We start from the raw sequence: 16,834 nt of genomic DNA on the forward strand, positions 1-16,834 counted from the left end.
TCTCACCAAGTGTCTGGTCAATCCCTTTGACCCACTTGGACTTTTCTCTTCTTGCCAAGTATCCGGTCAGTCCCTCTGACCTACTTGGACTTTTCTTTCTCGTGCCAAGTATCCGGTCAATCCCTTTGACCTACTTGGACTCTCACCAAATGTCTGGTCAACCTTGACCCATTTGGATTTCTCTTGCCTGACTTCACTCGCCAGGACTTTCCCAATTGCCTAGCTTCACTCACTAGGTCTTTCACCTGGCTTCACTCACCAGGATTTTCCTCCTGCCTAGCTTCACTCACTAGGACTTCCCAATTGCCTAGCTTCACTCACTAGGTCTTTTACCTGGCTTCACTCACCAGGATTTTTCTCCTGCCTAGCTTCACTCACTAGGACTTCCCAGTCAAGTATCCGGTCATCCTTGACCTACTTGACTCTTCTTCAATCAACCTTGCATTGTCAAACATCGAAACCCAAACCAAGACTCAAGCTTGGTCAACCAGGTCAACCTTGACCTGAGGGATGTTGCACCAACAATCTCCCCCTTTTTGCACACATCAACCCATCTTTGGGCACACATCAACCCATGCCCCAATTTTGGGTACACATCAACAAATCCATTTGTTGACGACTCTCCCCCTGAAGAGTTGCTCATCATTGTTCACAACATCACTCGTTGTGATCAACACGATAATGAAGGTCACATACCCTTCATTTATCCTTAACTTCTCCCTCAATGTAGACAAATACCCAACCTTGAGCATTTTCTAACCACTTGAGTTCCCACTTGAAATAATGAGGATATCCACTCCCCATTTCAAGTTCAAAAACTCATTCATGAGCATTTTCTTTAAAGAAGGTTAACCACCTTCCAAGGTTCATGAAAAATAATTTTTCATGTCTTTAAAGAGTCCCTCCCCCTAAAGACATGGTGGTGACTTCTGTCATTGCACCAACAATGACTTGGAATCCCTAAACCTTTAGGAAACCCAAATTTAGAAGTTTTGAGGTTCAAATACTCAAAATTTGAAACAAACCTCAACCTAAACTTCAATGAAGCCTTCCTTAACCAATCCATCCTTGTTTTCACATGAAAACACCCTTTGTATGTATACACATGTATTTTCAGGGGTTTGGAATGGTTACCTAGACTAAAATAGGTTTAGAGTGCTGAAATCAGGCCTTCCCAGCCAAAATCAGCATCCTGGATCGATTGGAGTTGGGTTCCAATCGATTCAACCTATCTGAATCGATCCACTGATCGATTCAGGATGTGTGGATCGATCGGCTGATCGATCCAGCGAGCTTCTGCTCGCGAGAATTGCCTGATGAATCGATCCACGGATCGATTTAGGCACTCCAATCGATCCATGGATCGATTGGAGCTCTGATAGTTGTTGAATTTCAAATTCAGCCAACTTCAGAAACCCCTAGAAAATTCTACAAAAATCTAAAAATCATGAAATTTCGTGTAGACATTATTTAGGGCATACTTTATCATGGAAAAATAGTTTTCTATGAAAATACATCATATTTTCAAAGATTGACACAAACTTGAGAACTTGCAAAAACTTTAGTGTTTTCTTCAAGTTTGTGTCTAACTATCCAATGGTGATTACTATCAAAAAATAGCCTTCACTAAGGTTTTCCAAAATTATTTTTAAAAATATTTTCAAAACCAATATCCCACCATGTTCCTTGGGCTTAATGCACATGACTTGTACATTAGCTTTCTCAATGATGGGAAAACACATAACTATGTGTTTTGATGAACTTAACACTCAAAGAATACACTAAATCAACATCTTGAGTTTTGTTCATCTTCCTAACATCTCACTTGTATCTAATGTGCACTAAAACACATACAAGTCACCTTATGGTCCTTGTGAGATGTGAGATTTTGGTTTTGCCCTATTCTAGGGATCATGCATATCTATCTAGGCATTTTAGAGATATTAGACATCCACCTAGGATGTCACTTGTTAATAAGTGTTGTTAAATGCCATTTGTCCTTAATTACAAGGAATTTAAACTTAATGCATGATTATGTTATGACATACATCAAAAGGAAATAATTTTCAAAAGAAAATATCCTATAATTACATGATGTATGAATGTCATGACATGGTATTTTTGGATTTTTCATAATAAAACATGAATGCAAAAATAGACATGATGTCATGGCATATGATTGGCAAATAATCATGGCAAGGTTTAGCATAAATAAAATATACCTAGATTACCTATCTAAGTATCCTTAACTACTTAGCTAACTCAAAACATACAACTTGTGTTTAACTTAAAACGTTAAACCTAGATTGCCCTAAATGCTTCAAAGAAATGCCAAAACCTAAATTGACATTTCTATTTCTCTTGATTTGTTTATGCCACTTAAAAATTAAGCATATCCTCAAATGTTGACATATTCCATTTTTCCTCAAGAATAATCACATAAATCAAGGCCCGGATTGCCTTAAATTTCTAAGTGAATACCAAAATCCCAACTTGGTATTTCTCTAGGTTTTCCCAATTTATGCCATTTTAAGATAAAATCAATTTTTCACCATTAGGCACATTTTACTCTTTCAAGGAGTAAATAATAATTCAATTTCATTTTCAAAGGTTAACAAAAACCTTGAAAATATTCCTTGAGTGTTAATTTCTTCATGATTGGGTTAACTACCCTTTCACTTAGAGTTGACACTCTCTAACCCATTTATGGGGTAGAGAAAATGCTCCTAGGAACCCAACACCTATTGGTGCTCCTTGGATGCTCTAGGTATTCAGTAGGGATAACTTCCCTAGATACCTTCCTAGTGACCTTGTTGGGCTTCTTAGAAGCCTTGGTCACATTTTCTAGGTCAACTCTAGGGATAGCCTCCCTTGTGACCTTGTTGGTGACTTTCTTAGACTTCTTAGAAGTCTTAGTCACTTTGGTTGCAAAGATACTTCTAGGGATATCTTCCCTTGTATCCTTGACTTGACCTCTAGACTTAGGGTTTGTTCCATAACTATATGGAACCCTATGATAACTAGGGACATCCTTTTTAGCTTTGGGTTTGTATCCCAAACCTCTATGGTCATTGGATGGCTTTTGTACCCCTAAACCTAGGTTATGCTCATTTTGCCCTAATAGGATATTTTCCAATCTTTTTAGGGTCTTTTCTAATTTATCAAGTCTTGACCTCAAGACTTGATTTTCCCTTACTAAGTCCTTAGTATTTGATTTTTCATTTGATCCATGAGCATTTTTATTCTTGGGCTTGTATCTATTATCCTTAGTGTTTTTGCCCAAATGTCTATCTACCTTCCTAACCTTAGGTTGGGTAGTCTTGGCATGTAGGGCCACATGCTTTTCCTTAATGCCCTCATGCTTTCTATTCTTATGGTAAATTGTATTAAAATGATAAAAATTTGAACTATCATGCTTTTTACCATAACGTAAAGGGGTAGACTCAATAAATGTTACCTTCTTCTTTACCTTGGAGGCTCCCCCTTGACTAGTGCCTCCTTGAGCCTTGACCATCTTCTTCCCCTTGGGGCATTGACTTCGGTAATGCCCTTTTTGTTGACACAAGAAGCACACAATGTGCTCCTTGCTCTTCTTTGTCCCAGGGGTGGTCTCCTTTGGCTTCTCCTTGCCCTTTTGTGTCACTTGACCCTTCTTCTTGGCCAAGTTGGGACACTTGCTCTTGTAGTGCCCACTTTCCCTACACTCAAAACATATTATATGATTTTTATTTTTAATTGAGGCATTTATACCTTCTTGTGTAGGGATGACACTTGCTCCTCCATTTGATATTTCTTGAATTTTGGAGGTGGCACCATCTTCTTCTTCTTCACTTGACCCGGATGTGGAGGCCTCTTCTTGCTCCGGGTTCATTGATCTACACTCCCCCTCAATCCTAGAGGTGGAGGCTTCATCATCTTGTACATGGAACAAGGAGTATGCTCCCTCCTTGTTCTCTTCATTGCACTCCCTTGAAGATGAAGCTTCTTCTTGGACTTCTTCTTCAGAGGTTGAGCATCTCTCAACCTCGGAGTCCTCCTCTTGGTCTTGCTCCAAAGAGTCACCCTCTCTGGATTCTTCTTGCTCTTGTGCAGTGGAGGGGATCTCTTCATGAAGCTTGGCCAATTTACTCCATAATTCCTTTGCATCTTCAAATTCTCCAATTTTGCAAAGGATGGTGCTTGGCAATAAATTGACCAAAAGCTTGGTCACTTTGTCATTGGCCTCGCACCTTTGGACTTGCTCTTGGCTCCACTTGCTCATCTTGAGAACTTTGCCCTTTGAGTTTGTTGGAGTCTTGAAGCCTTCCATAAGAGCAAACCATTGCTCTATCTCCATTATAAGAAAATTTTCGATTCTTGATTTCCAAGAATCGAAGCTCGTGGAAGTGTATGGTGGAGCCACTCTTGTGTCGAATCCGAGCCCATCTCGGAATTCCATTGTAGAAGTTGAGCTTTTGAATTTCTTTGACTTTGACAATTTTGCTTCAACTTCTTCACCCTCTAGCTCTTCTTGTTATGCTTGACCCTTCCGACGATGATTCCGGTGAAGAGCGGCCTCGCTCTGATACCACTTGTTAGGACCAAAAGTAGCTAGAGGGGGGGGTGAATAGCTCGTCGCGTTCGCTCGGTGCTCGTTCCTTCAAAGATGTGCAGCGGAAATACAAAGAAACAATCACACAACGCTAACACGGTTAGTTTACTTGGTATCCACCTCACAAGAGGTGACTAATCCAAGGATCCACACCAACACACACACCCTCCACTATGAATAACACTCCTTTATGGTAACTACCAAAGGCGGAGAAGCCCTACAACCCTCTCAATACAAGAAGAAGAAAGGGAAATACAAGATAAGCAAAAGCTTACAAGATATGCAATAAAAACCTTAACCCTAACTTCTTCCTCTTGCAATAGATCCGCCTCTTGACTTGGAGAGCTTCCAAGATCCTTCAAGAACTGGTGATCTCGAGCTTGGAGAGAGCTGTGGAGGAGCTGGTGAGGATCTGAGTTGAATCGGTGAAGATCTGCCGAAGGAAATGAACGACTGCGGCTTAAATCGACGCTAACGGTCGAATCCCGATCGATTGGAATGCTCCCAATCGATCGGGGAGGCTTTGGATCGATCCACGGATCGATTCAGAGCGCCTCTGTGCTCTGGAAAAACTTCTGGATCGATCCACGGATCGATCCAGTGCTTATCGCGCGAAGCAGCAGCGTCCCAATCGATCCACTAATCGATTGGGACCTCTGGATCGATCCACGGATCGATCCAGAGGGGTTCTGTTCGCGGGGACTCACCGGATCGATCGACGGATCGATCCAGATCTTCTGGATCGATCCACGGATCAATCCAAACCTGCTGGATCAATCCACGGATCAATCCAATCCTGCTGGATCAATCCACGGATCAATCCAAACCTTGGTTTTTGCCCAAAACCAAGTCTAAAGCCCCCTAAACCAACATCTAGTCAACCATGACTTGTTGGTACATAAGACCTAGCATCCGGTCACCCTTGACCAGCTAGGACTCTCTCACCAAGTGTCTGGTCAATCCCTTTGACCCACTTGGACTTTTCTCTTCTTGCCAAGTATCCGGTCAGTCCCTCTGACCTACTTGGACTTTTCTTTCTCGTGCCAAGTATCCGGTCAATCCCTTTGACCTACTTGGACTCTCACCAAATGTCTGGTCAACCTTGACCCATTTGGATTTCTCTTGCCTAGCTTCACTCGCCAGGACTTTCCCAATTGCCTAGCTTCACTCACTAGGTCTTTCACCTGGCTTCACTCACCAGAATTTTCCTCCTGCCTAGCTTCACTCACTAGGACTTCCCAATTGCCTAGCTTCACTCACTAGGTCTTTCACCTGGCTTCACTCACCAGGATTTTTCTCCTGCCTAGCTTCACTCACTAGGACTTCCCAGTCAAGTATCCGGTCATCCTTGACCTACTTGACTCTTCTTCAATCAACCTTGCATTGTCAAACATCGAAACTCAAACCAAGACTCAAGCTTGGTCAACCAGGTCAACCTTGACCTGAGGGATGTTGCACCAACACCTAGTTTAGGGTAAAAATCAAAATCGATATCTCACAAAAATTATAAGGTGACTTGTATGTGTTTTAGTATACATTAGATACAAGTGAGATGTTAGAATGACGAACAAGACTCAAGATGTTGATTTAGTGCATCCATTTGCAAGTCATGTGCATTTAGCCCAAAGAATATGGTTGTAAATTGGTTTTTGAAAATAATTTCAAAATGTTTTTGGAAAACCTTGATGAAGATTATCTTTAGATAGTAATCACCATTAAAAGTTAGACACAAACTAGAGAAAATCATTGAAGTTTTCAAGAGTTTCCGACTTTGTGTCAATATTTATAAATGAGATGTATTTTCTTACAAAATTATTTTTCCCTGATAAAGTATGTTTTAAATAATGTCTACATGAATTTTCATGATTTTTGAAATTTTGTAGAATTATTTAGAGATTTTTGAATTTTGACTAAAATTTGATTTCAGGAAATCAAAAACCCAATCGATCGGTCGATCGATTGGGTTGTTCAATCGATCGGTTAATCGATTGAACTAAGGTCTTCTATGAACAGAAGCCCGCAAAATCGATCAATCGATCGATTAAACCCCACTTGGATCGATCAGTTAATCAATTCACGTGCATTTTCTACAAACAGAAGTTCGAGGAATTGATCAGTTGATCGATTGAAAGACTTCAATTGATTGAGTCTCAACTTAAATCGATTGGAAAAGATAATTTTTGGCTGAAATGGTCTGATTTCAGTCCATTAAACCACGTTTAGTCGTGTTAACCATCCTAAACCCTAAGAAATTCATTTACGAACATTTAAGGGTAGTTTTCTTGGTGAAAACATGATTGAATTGGTTAAAGAAGATTAAGTTGGAGTTTAGGATGAGGTTTAGTTTCATTATTAAATTTTAGACCTCAAAACTTTAAATTTTAGGTTTCATAAAGTCTTATAAATTCCAAGTCATTGTTGGTGTAATGATAGAAATTTAGAGCATATTTTGAGAGGGAGTTACTCCTTAAAGATATGTAATTATCCTTAATGAAACCAGGGAGGTTGAAAACCTTCATTATGATTAGTGCTCAAGGTTGAGCATTAGAAAACAATGAAAGATTGAATATCTTTATTATTTGAGTATAAATGCTTTGGGATGAGCATTGAATGATGGATTAATGCTCAAGGGTGAGCATTGAGCATGAGTGAGGTTGTGAACAATCTGAAGATAACTTTTCAGGGGAGAGTTTCTGATGTGTGCCAAAGGGAGAGAATGTAGAGTTTATAATGTAGGATTTAAGTTAGAAAATTCTCCATGTTCTCAGGGGAGACTATGAAACCCTTGATTAAGGGGGAGAATGAAGGAAACCGTCACTCTGCTTTAGCATGAAGAAGAAATTAAGATTATGAGATTAGTCTAATTTAAACGTATTGTTAAATATCAAAATGGGGGAGATTATTGGTGCAATTTTCCTAGGTCAAGGTTGACTAAGCTTGAGTTGGCTCAAACTTGAGTCTTGATGTTTAACAATGTCTGAAGATTACAAGTGCAATTGCTCGTTTGGGGAGATTTTTGGAGCAATTCCCTTCTGGTTAATGTTTGACCAGGTTTGTATGAAGAAGAGTAAAGTAGGTCAAGGTTGATTGGATACTTGACTGAGAAGTCTTAACTGAAGTTTAGGCAGAGTGAAAGACCTAGTGAGTGAAGCTATGTAGATGGAAATCTTGGTGAGTGAAGCCAGGTGAAAGCCCTAGTGAGTGAAGCTAGGCAGTGTGGAAAGTCCTGATGAGTGAAGCTAGGCAGATGAAAATCCTGGTGAGTGAAACCAGGTGAAAGTCTTAGTGAGTGAAGCTAGGCGGTGAGGAAGTCCTGGTGAGTGAAGCCAGATGCTTGGAAATCTAGGTGGGTCCAGGGTGATCGGACACCTGGTGTTTGGAAGTCCAAGTGGATTATGGAGGACCGAACACTTGGCACAAGACAGTAACTACAAATGGGTCAAGGTTGACCGGACACTTGACACGTAGAGAAAAGTCCAAGTGGGTCAAAGGATTAACCAGACACTTGGTGACGAAGTCCCAGCAGGTCAAGATTGACCAGAAACTAGGCATGAAGGAGTCCCAACAGGTCACGGTTGACCGAATGTTGGGTTTGAGACTCTAAATTTGAGTTAGTCAAGTTATGGTTAGTCAATCGATCGACTGAACCAGAGTCCAATCGATCAACCGATCAATTGAGACTATGCCAATCGATCAGCCGATCGATTGGAGGCAGCTCGTGCGAAGAGTACAGAGTGCTCCCCAATCGATCAGCCAATCGATTGCGATATCGAGCCGATTGATTAGAGGCAGCTCGCGCGAAGAGCACAGAGTGCTCCCTAATCGATTAGTCGATCATTTGGGATACTCCAATCAATTAATTGGGGCTTGATTTCTCACGAGATTGTGAGATAGACTGAATCGATCGGTCAATTGATTCTTATTTGGTCTGCGAGAGCATAGAGGCGCTTTGAATCAATCGGTCGATCGATCAAAGTCTCCTCAATTGATTGGTCAATCGATTGAGATATGACCGTTGCGTAGGATGCATGTTTGGATGGCTAGGATCATTAGGATCTCACATGGCAATCGATTGCATAGGAGGCTCAATCGATTGGTAGACCTTGATCGCAGAATATAAAGTTGACAGTGTGTTCAAATGAAACAGTGCTGACACATGATCTCCTCCACTACTGTTCAACAGACCTAGAGCTTTGGAAGACAAGTGTTGTTGCACTTTCCAACTAGTCTAGAGGCATCTACAAGCTAGAGAGATCAAGCAAGAAGGTTTTCACTTGTATTATCATGTATTTACTTCTTGTTTTAAGCTGTATGCTTGTGTGAGTCTGTACGAGATTTTTTCACCTTCGGATTGTTCCAAAAAAGAGTGTTTTTATTAGTAGAGAGTGTGCTTATATATGAATCCTTGAATTCAACACCTCTTCTTGAGACAGATACTAAATAAATCCTTCATATTAGTATTGGGGAGTTTTGCTCTATACATTGTAATAGCATCTATGAAATAAGCAAATGAGCAACTATTCATCCTCTCCTTCTGTAGCTCCGAAATGACCCAAAAGAATTTATAAGTGCATCTTGTTTATTAGGATTTATCTGTGTTTTCGATTTATTAAATGGTTCGGTTCGGGTTTATAGATTAATTGGATTGTAAAACTCGATATCTGAATTATTTTAAAAAATAAAATCGGATGAGAACAGTAATATTTAAAAACGATAATTAGATGTCACGGCGCACTGTCTATTTCTTATACTTGGAATATTTACATTTTAATCATTTTTTAAAAATATCTTATAAGATTTTATTTGCGTGTCAAAATTTCTGAAAAAAAAAAGGAAATTAAGTGTTTGTGAGAAAATTTGATGTTTTCCATAGTGGAGTTTATTTATACAAAATCAATTAAACAAATAAGTAAATTAATAAATAAGTTTTATCTATAATACCAAGTTTATTAATCAACTAAATAAACTTAAAAATATAATAAATAAATAAACTAATAAAATAAACTTAAATGGAGGATTCGAAAATATTTAAACCAATTAAGCTCATAAATAAGATTAAACTGAACACTATTTTATAACTAATCTGGCTGAATTTGCTGACTATCCTAGTTAGAAGATCATTATATCATAAGTTGAAAGAATGCTTCCACTTAAAAATAAATAAATAAATATTATTTATTATATTTTTTTATTAAAAGAATTTATTTAAGTATAGACTAAAATTGCACGTAGTGGTTTTTTGCCAAGAAACCACAGTTCCGTACAAGCTTTTCTTTAAAATCTCCGTAGAACCGTTTGATTCGGACGGAATTAAAATCCGACCGTTAATAATTGATTAATGACAAAGAGCGGACAAGATTTGACTCCAGTGGAATCGAATAACTGTAAAGAGGCTTTTACGAGAAAAAACAAACAGAGGGGTAGTTGCGGCTCCACTTCTCGCCTCCGACTTGTTTGATCTTGAATCCCCTGTCGAAGATGTCGGTCATCGTCATCGACCAGCGAGCCCCGATCTTCACCGTCGCCATCAACTACTTCACCGTCCAGACCACCGTCACTTGCCGCGCAATCGACGTCGAGAGGTGGATCATCCAAATCCTCCAAAAGCACCGCAACCACCTCCACGGGCTCGTTGTCGGCCTGGACGTCGAGTGGTGTGGCGACAGAAGCATCCGAAACCGCGTGTCTGTCCTCCAGATCTGCGTCGGCTTCCGTTGCCTCGTCTTCCAAGTTATCCACGCGGACTTATTTCCCCCGAATCTCATCTCCTTCCTCATCGACCGGCGTTTCATATTCGTCGGCGTCGCGATCCTAAACGATGCCGAGCGGATCGCCCGAGGCTTGAACCTCCTCGTGGGCAACACCGTCGACCTGCGTGCCCTCGCCGTGCATAAGATGCGGCGGGTAGATCTGTGGCATGCGGGGCTCCAGCAGCTCGCGGCGGAGGTATTGAGGTTGCAAGTGGTAAAGCCGTATGCAGTCACCATGAGCAACTGGGAGAACTACAGGCTTAGTAATGAACAAATTGCCTATGCCTGCGCCGACGCCTTCCTCTCCTTCGAAATCGGGAAGCGCCTCCTCATTGGATAATTCTGATTCTTCTGAAAATGAGGGTAGAAATCACAACCGACTTACTTTTTTTTAGCTACTTTTCTTGAATGCTCGCCTTCTTTTTGTTAAAATTAGGGTTTTAAGAGGCTTAATTTTGATCTTGCGTGTCTCTTGAATTCTACAACTGATTCTTGAAATTTGGTGGGATTGCAAATCGTTGTCTTAAAATTTATTGGGGAACGAACCAGGGTGGCCTTTGTGCAGGCCTTTGTTTCGTGCTATATGCTCGGTTCTATGATTGCCTCGTCTTAATGCCTGACCTCAGAATACAGAATGCTCTGCTTTTAGGCTTTTTAAGACTATCGCAGAGTGCATGATATGCTGGTAAAATTGGATTCTAGTGCAACCTTCTCTTTTGGATTATATAACTTACAGTGTTGGTAATTTACGGCGCATCCATCCTTTCACCAGTTAGAAATTTAGCTAATGAGTTGCCTTTAAGTTTGGATAGACTATTTAGATTTAGTTTTGTTAGGAAGTTATTTTGCATTGTAAATAAAATTTGGAGATTTTATGTACAGAATTGATTTTAAAGGTGAACTATTTTTTTCGGTTAATTATTGTTGTCGTTCTGTTCGGTCCAATGTTTTTATTGGTTTTGCTGGTATGAAAGTTGTTTCGGATAAAATACCGTGGACAGTCAAACTACTAGTCAACGGAGAAGCTGAAGTGTAAGCTCTAAAGATCGCAGGCGATGGAGGCGAACAAGCCTGAAACGCACTTCCAAAAGAAGGTTAAACTGGCCGTGGGATGGATCTAAGGTCATCTTGATGCTCAAGTTAGAGTTTCCTTTGAGATGATGCATAGACAGTGAGCTAGAAGAAAAGAATCTTGTGGCGTTTTGCAAAAAATGTAACCCCCCACACCACGTGTTAGCTAAGTGAGCATCTAGAGAACTGAGTTTGACAACCACATAATTGTCGAACCATTCTTAAGATGCTACGCATCTAAGAATTTTGTCCATGCGTCTCAGAATATTCATCACTACTGCTAGTGCTAGTGAGTCCATACATAAAGCAAACATATTTCAAGAATAGGGAAAGTGACATTAGTACGAAGTGACATTAAAGAAGATGATGTATAGCTTTATTCGAAATGAAGATGTTAGCGGTTGAGGCTAAGGTGAAGTTGTCGCCTAAGGTGACAGGGCAGATTGAGACAACGTCTGACACCGAGGTAGAGTTTGAGATTAAGATAGAGCTTGATGCCGAGATGAAATCCGAGATTGTGATGGAGGTTGACACTGAGATGGAATCTGAAAACCAAATGGAATCCGAGATTGAGATGAAGTCTAACGCCGAAATGAAATATGAGACTAAGCTGGAATCTGAGAGTGATAGAGGTTGATAACTTAATGGAATCTGAGATTGAGATGAATCAGAGGTTTAGATGGAACCCGAGACTAAGATGAAATTTGAGACCGAGATAAAATCCTAGACTGAGATGGATTCTGAGACTAGTTCCTTGGTCGGACCTAACCTGGAGAGAAGATCAGCATGCCCGACCTTATTTGAGATAAGTTGATTGTCTTTTGAATCAAGTCTGATCCATCTCGACTTTGACAGATAAATCATTCTAGATATTAATCCAAATGTCACGTAAGTACATAAATGAAACCTCCACATCAACAGTGATTTAGTTGGACAAGAGAATTAGCGTTAATTTAGGTTTTACAAGTTTATTAATCACTCTAAGGAAATGTGTGTGTCTAGCAAAAGATATGTCTGATATTGCACACCGTCTCAACTCTTGTCGAACACGAGTAGATCAGACACGTCCGGGAGGATCAAAGGAAAGCTCACTAGCTGTGGGTTTCACTCAATGACTCGAAACAGCACCATACCGTATTATTATTATTATTATTATTATTATTATTATTATAGATTAATTCACGATAACAATAATATTTAAAAATCATCCTAAATTAAACGAACAGCACTCTAGACAGCACGTTCCAATCATAATGAGCTGCCCCGTATCGTCTTATTTCTATTCGCACTAGGGTCTGCCACAAACTCCTCCGGGAGAAGACAAAGTTGTGAATCAGCACGGCGATTCGCTATATAAAAATAGAAATAAGCGTGAGCTTCGGCTTCCTTTTCTTCGTTAATCTATAATAATCAGCTAGCCCATGCAGGTACGTACGCGCATTGACTCTGATAATTTAAGCAAGTCGGTGAATTTTAAATTAAGCTAGGGCGATTAATTAACAAGGTCTAAGAGTGGTTCTAGTACAAATCAGCAATTATGTATTCAAATGAGATTATCGACACTCTTGAGTGGCTGGCTCCGCAAGGTCGCCTATTAATTAGGGTTTCTGGGAGTTCATCTTCGCTCTGTATACAGTGTCTCAGAGAGAGGAAAAGAAAGAACTAGAGTTGTGTTTTGGGCATATATAAAGCATGATCTATCAATCAAAAATGCTACAACCTTAAGATTAAATTTAGAACATTTGATAATGACTAAATAATATTATCAAATTTTCTTGTTTCACTAATGAACGACAAAGTCAATGCATTGTATCAATTCCAAATAGTACAAGTCGTGTTCCCTGATGAGCAAGTTGATCGACCAACCGCGATGTAAAATTGACAGTTCACACTAAATGCAGGATTGAGAAAGATCAATTCTCTTGTCACCCAGCATAGTCTCTCACAGACAAACAAAAATTAAACTGGTGGATCGATAATAAATGCACCTGGTATTGAAGAATGATCACACCAAATATGAACAGCAGTGGGGACAAATCTGGTATTAAAGGCCACAGTGAATTAGGATGAAACAATTTGGTGTAACCAAAGAATATCGAAACAGTTGCATCTGGTATTAAAGTACAGAGCTCTTTGGAAGGGTTTAGACACCATACAAATTAGGTATGGCCCTATGGGTTTCCTTCTGTATTTGCTTCATTGAATTCTGATACGTAGTTACACTAGCTATAGGAAGGAAGATAATCAGTGAGTTCCTTATCTGTGTGACATTCCCAGAAAAGAAATTAATATATTTATCTCTGTCTGTCTCCAAAACAAATAATAATAATAATAATAATGTAGATACGAAAGATGACCTAAAAGCATCAAGATCAAAGTTGTCGTCTAGCCTGAATTCCCACCATGCAAAGCAAAAGTACTGACCAAGTTGCAGCTCACCAACAAAGCTTCAAAAGCTCTCCATTCAATTCAATTCAATTCAATGATCACCGAAAGAAGCACAAGAACGGCAAAAGAGAGCAGATAGAATGTTGAAAACCAAGTGATGGGAAGAAAAGGCATGTGCCAGTGTAAAGATAAATGTATATAAAGTGCATTTCAATATATCAGATAATTAAACCAAGTAATTATAAAGTAATTAGTGTTCTAGTCATCGTGTACAGAGAGATCTAATGAAAGCTGGGGTGGCAGCAAAAAAGTACAATATCATTCAGTGTACAATATCATGGACGTTGAGAATACTCTATTCGACTGATCAGGTCAGAGAAAAAAACACAAGCTCCTAAAAGGAGAGAGAAATAAAATCGAAGACGAAAAAAAAGCAGCATTTTTTTTAGGGGAAGCCGATTTGTACGTACCGTTAAGCGTTAACAAGATCATCATCTCTACAGTTCGTCGCTCTTCCTTATCTCCGATGGTATCAAATCCTGTAGCAGCCCGTGGTCCCTGGACGACGCTTCTGCCTCCGCCGCCGTCCGATTGCTGAAGGCGTTGTGGGTCAACGGGGGCAGAGGAGGAACGGCGGCGGCGGGGCGGAAGTCAGGCAGTGTCGCCGGAGAAGGATGGAGGTAACTTCCGAGAATCGGGAGGCTGAGACCCATGGACGGAAGCACGCTGAGTCCGATCGGCGGCGGTGGCGGTGGCGGGATCAAGAGGGGTTGATGCGCGTGGCCGCGTGGGAGGATGGGGCTGGGGTGGGTGTGCTGCCCTTCGTAGGTCGTCACCACCACCGCGGGGTCCTCCGACGACCGCTCCACCCGCTTCTTCACGCCGCAGGTGGCGCTGGTGCAACGGTAGTAACTCCTGCGCCAATGACGATCGTACCCCTATCATTGTCTCCAAATTACAAAGAGAAAAGCACGATAGTGGCAGGGGGGAGTAAATAACCACCTCGGGTAGGGGCTGTTCTTGACGGCCTTTTGTCCATACTTGCGCCACCGGTAGCCGTCCTCCAAGTGGTCGACCTCGCTCCGCGTCTTGAACGCGAATCGTGGACCCTTTTGACGCTTTTGCCCTTTCTTCTTCCCGCCTTCCTCCTCCCTGCATCAGTATCCCCATTCCAAAAACGCATTTCAAATTCCAATTCGCCGTTAAATTAATCATCGCACCTCACCAATCCATACGCCTTACGCTTTACTGGTCTTCTGCTGTTGCTCCGATCCCTCATCTCCGGCGGAGGCGGCGGCGGCGGGAGAAGTGGTCAAAGCTCTGATCGCCGTGGCCGCCTCGGTGGAGGACGACGTCGAGATCGACGATGGGGTCGCAGGGATGTTTCCGCCGTCCGGTGGCTCCGCTCCCCGCCCAGCAGCCGGCGGCAGGTGATCGAATAATAAAGGAGGGGGAGTGTGGTAGAGATCCCGTAGGCCGAGGAGCTCGAGGAAGCCAAGCGAGTCCGTGTCGCCGCCGTCGGCGTCGAAGAGATCCCCGACGAAGGGAAACACGGACGACGTCTGCGACGAGAACGGCGGCTGTATCGACGAAGCGGCGACCGTCGACGACGCTTCCATTTCCTCTTCCGGCTTCTCCGTCATCGTCGCCTCGTTGTCATCGGGTAATCACGCACCCACCTCTCCCTGTGCGGTCTAGGGTTAGGGTTTGGAACGAGGAAGAGAGAGATAGAGAGAGAGAGAGAGAGAGAAGAGTGGGATTGTTGTCACAGAAGCTTTTTTATTAAGAAGAGAAAGCGAGAGAGGGGAAGGGGAAAAAAAATAGTGATATTTTCACCCTCGAGGAGCTCGTACGGTCGGCGCTTTCACACGCTCACCCGCTCCCCTGTTTTTGACCGGTGTGAACGGAGACCCTCGGCAGTCGTCACGTGACCGGACTTCGGCGGGCGAGGCGTGCTGTCTGTTCCATTCTCCGAAACGCCCACCCGCTCGCGATGGGAGCGCAGGGGTGGAACGGTCATAGTGGCTTCGCACGTGCGGATGAATCGTACGGAGACTGACACGTGTGGTCCCGATCGCTGACACGCGGATCGGTTGCTGACGACAATCTCCGCGTCGTGTCTCGATTGCTCCCCTCTCGCACGCCAACGCCGGAGATTTTTTTTTTTAATTCGTTTTCTTTTGTTTGTTAAAAAAAAAAGACAAAAATAAAATTTCTCTGAGTGTGTTGCTGGTTGGTTGTAATTTTTTTTCTAAAATAAACACTTGAAGGTATTACACACCTGCCTCAGAGTCTTAAATCTTCTATGAATCAATTAAATAAAATTAATTGTCTGCTTCTTTTTCGTCCTTTTTCAAATTTATTTGAATTAAATTGTTCACAAGAAATTGCGGTGCAAAATTGCTAATTGTTTAGTCCACGACTTAAGTCGCGATTATGGCGCATCGGACGCCACTGATCACGTCCTCACAGTTGACATGGGAGTTCGGTCGCCGCACGCCGCGAGAATAATTCAGGCTCCGCCATTCACAAATAAATAAATAATATTTTCTATTTAAATATATAAAATATTTGTTCTTAATTTATGAGGTCATCAGTGACGTAAGCGAAGCAGTCAACAGCCTTGACCGGTCGCGTCGGTGGCCATCCGCCAATGGACTCGGTTCGGCCCCGGTCGAGATTGGACGGCGGGACCCACGAGTAAGTAACCCTTCTCTCGACCCATCAAATCTAGCGATTGATCTGAGACGAAATAAAAAGGGCAAAAATAATAATAATAATCCCATAAAAAAAAATTAATTATATTTAATTATTAATTTCTCGATCCGTCCCAATGTGATCTTGTCGCACACCTGCTCGCACTATTTCGTGGCGCCTAATCAGGCCGCGGGAGGCGCTTAATCGCGCCATTAATCCGCCTCGTGACCTGGAGCTGCGTCTTTTGTCGCTCCGTCCAACTGATTAATTAGCCAATTAATAACTAATCCCTACTGTTCCGTGGAGCCCAGTCGCCACCGCACCAATAGGCCGGGTC

The 16,834-nt window shown here is 41.7% G+C and overlaps 2 protein-coding genes across 2 annotated transcripts; one reads left to right on the forward strand and one right to left on the reverse strand.

The window, feature by feature from the left end:
• The first annotated feature begins 10,011 nt into the window (after positions 1-10,011).
• LOC121983251 (Werner Syndrome-like exonuclease) lies at positions 10,012-11,868 on the forward strand. The gene has a single exon (XM_042536201.1). The coding sequence runs from the start codon at positions 10,070-10,072 to the stop codon at positions 10,679-10,681; it is 612 nt and encodes a 203-aa protein (XP_042392135.1). The 5' UTR covers positions 10,012-10,069; the 3' UTR covers positions 10,682-11,868.
• A 2,202-nt stretch (positions 11,869-14,070) lies between these two features.
• Positions 14,071-15,786, reverse strand: LOC121981837 (probable WRKY transcription factor 48). Its single transcript, XM_042534589.1, has 3 exons — positions 15,043-15,786; positions 14,803-14,952; positions 14,071-14,715 (listed from the first exon to the last, which is right to left on the reverse strand). Exons 1-3 carry the CDS (start codon positions 15,441-15,443, stop codon positions 14,298-14,300), a joined length of 969 nt encoding a protein of 322 aa, XP_042390523.1. The 5' UTR covers positions 15,444-15,786; the 3' UTR covers positions 14,071-14,297.
• Positions 15,787-16,834: the final 1,048 nt, after the last annotated feature.

Source organism: Zingiber officinale, chromosome 5A, assembly GCF_018446385.1.
Source record: "Zingiber officinale cultivar Zhangliang chromosome 5A, Zo_v1.1, whole genome shotgun sequence".
NCBI classification, from domain to species: Eukaryota; Viridiplantae; Streptophyta; class Magnoliopsida; order Zingiberales; family Zingiberaceae; genus Zingiber; species Zingiber officinale.

Excerpts from the sequence above, each read along its gene's own strand:
- LOC121981837 (XM_042534589.1), bottom strand. The coding sequence starts at position 15,443 with ATGACGGAGAAGCCGGAAGAGGAAATGGAAGCGTCGTCGACGGTCGCC. Across the intron at positions 14,953-15,042 it reads CAGCAGAAGACCAGTAAAGC|GGAGGAGGAAGGCGGGAAGA; the intron begins GTAAGGCGTATG and ends ATACTGATGCAG. Across the intron at positions 14,716-14,802 it reads AAGAACAGCCCCTACCCGAG|GAGTTACTACCGTTGCACCA; the intron begins GTGGTTATTTAC and ends TCATTGGCGCAG.
- LOC121983251 (XM_042536201.1), top strand. The coding sequence starts at position 10,070 with ATGTCGGTCATCGTCATCGACCAGCGAGCCCCGATCTTCACCGTCGCC.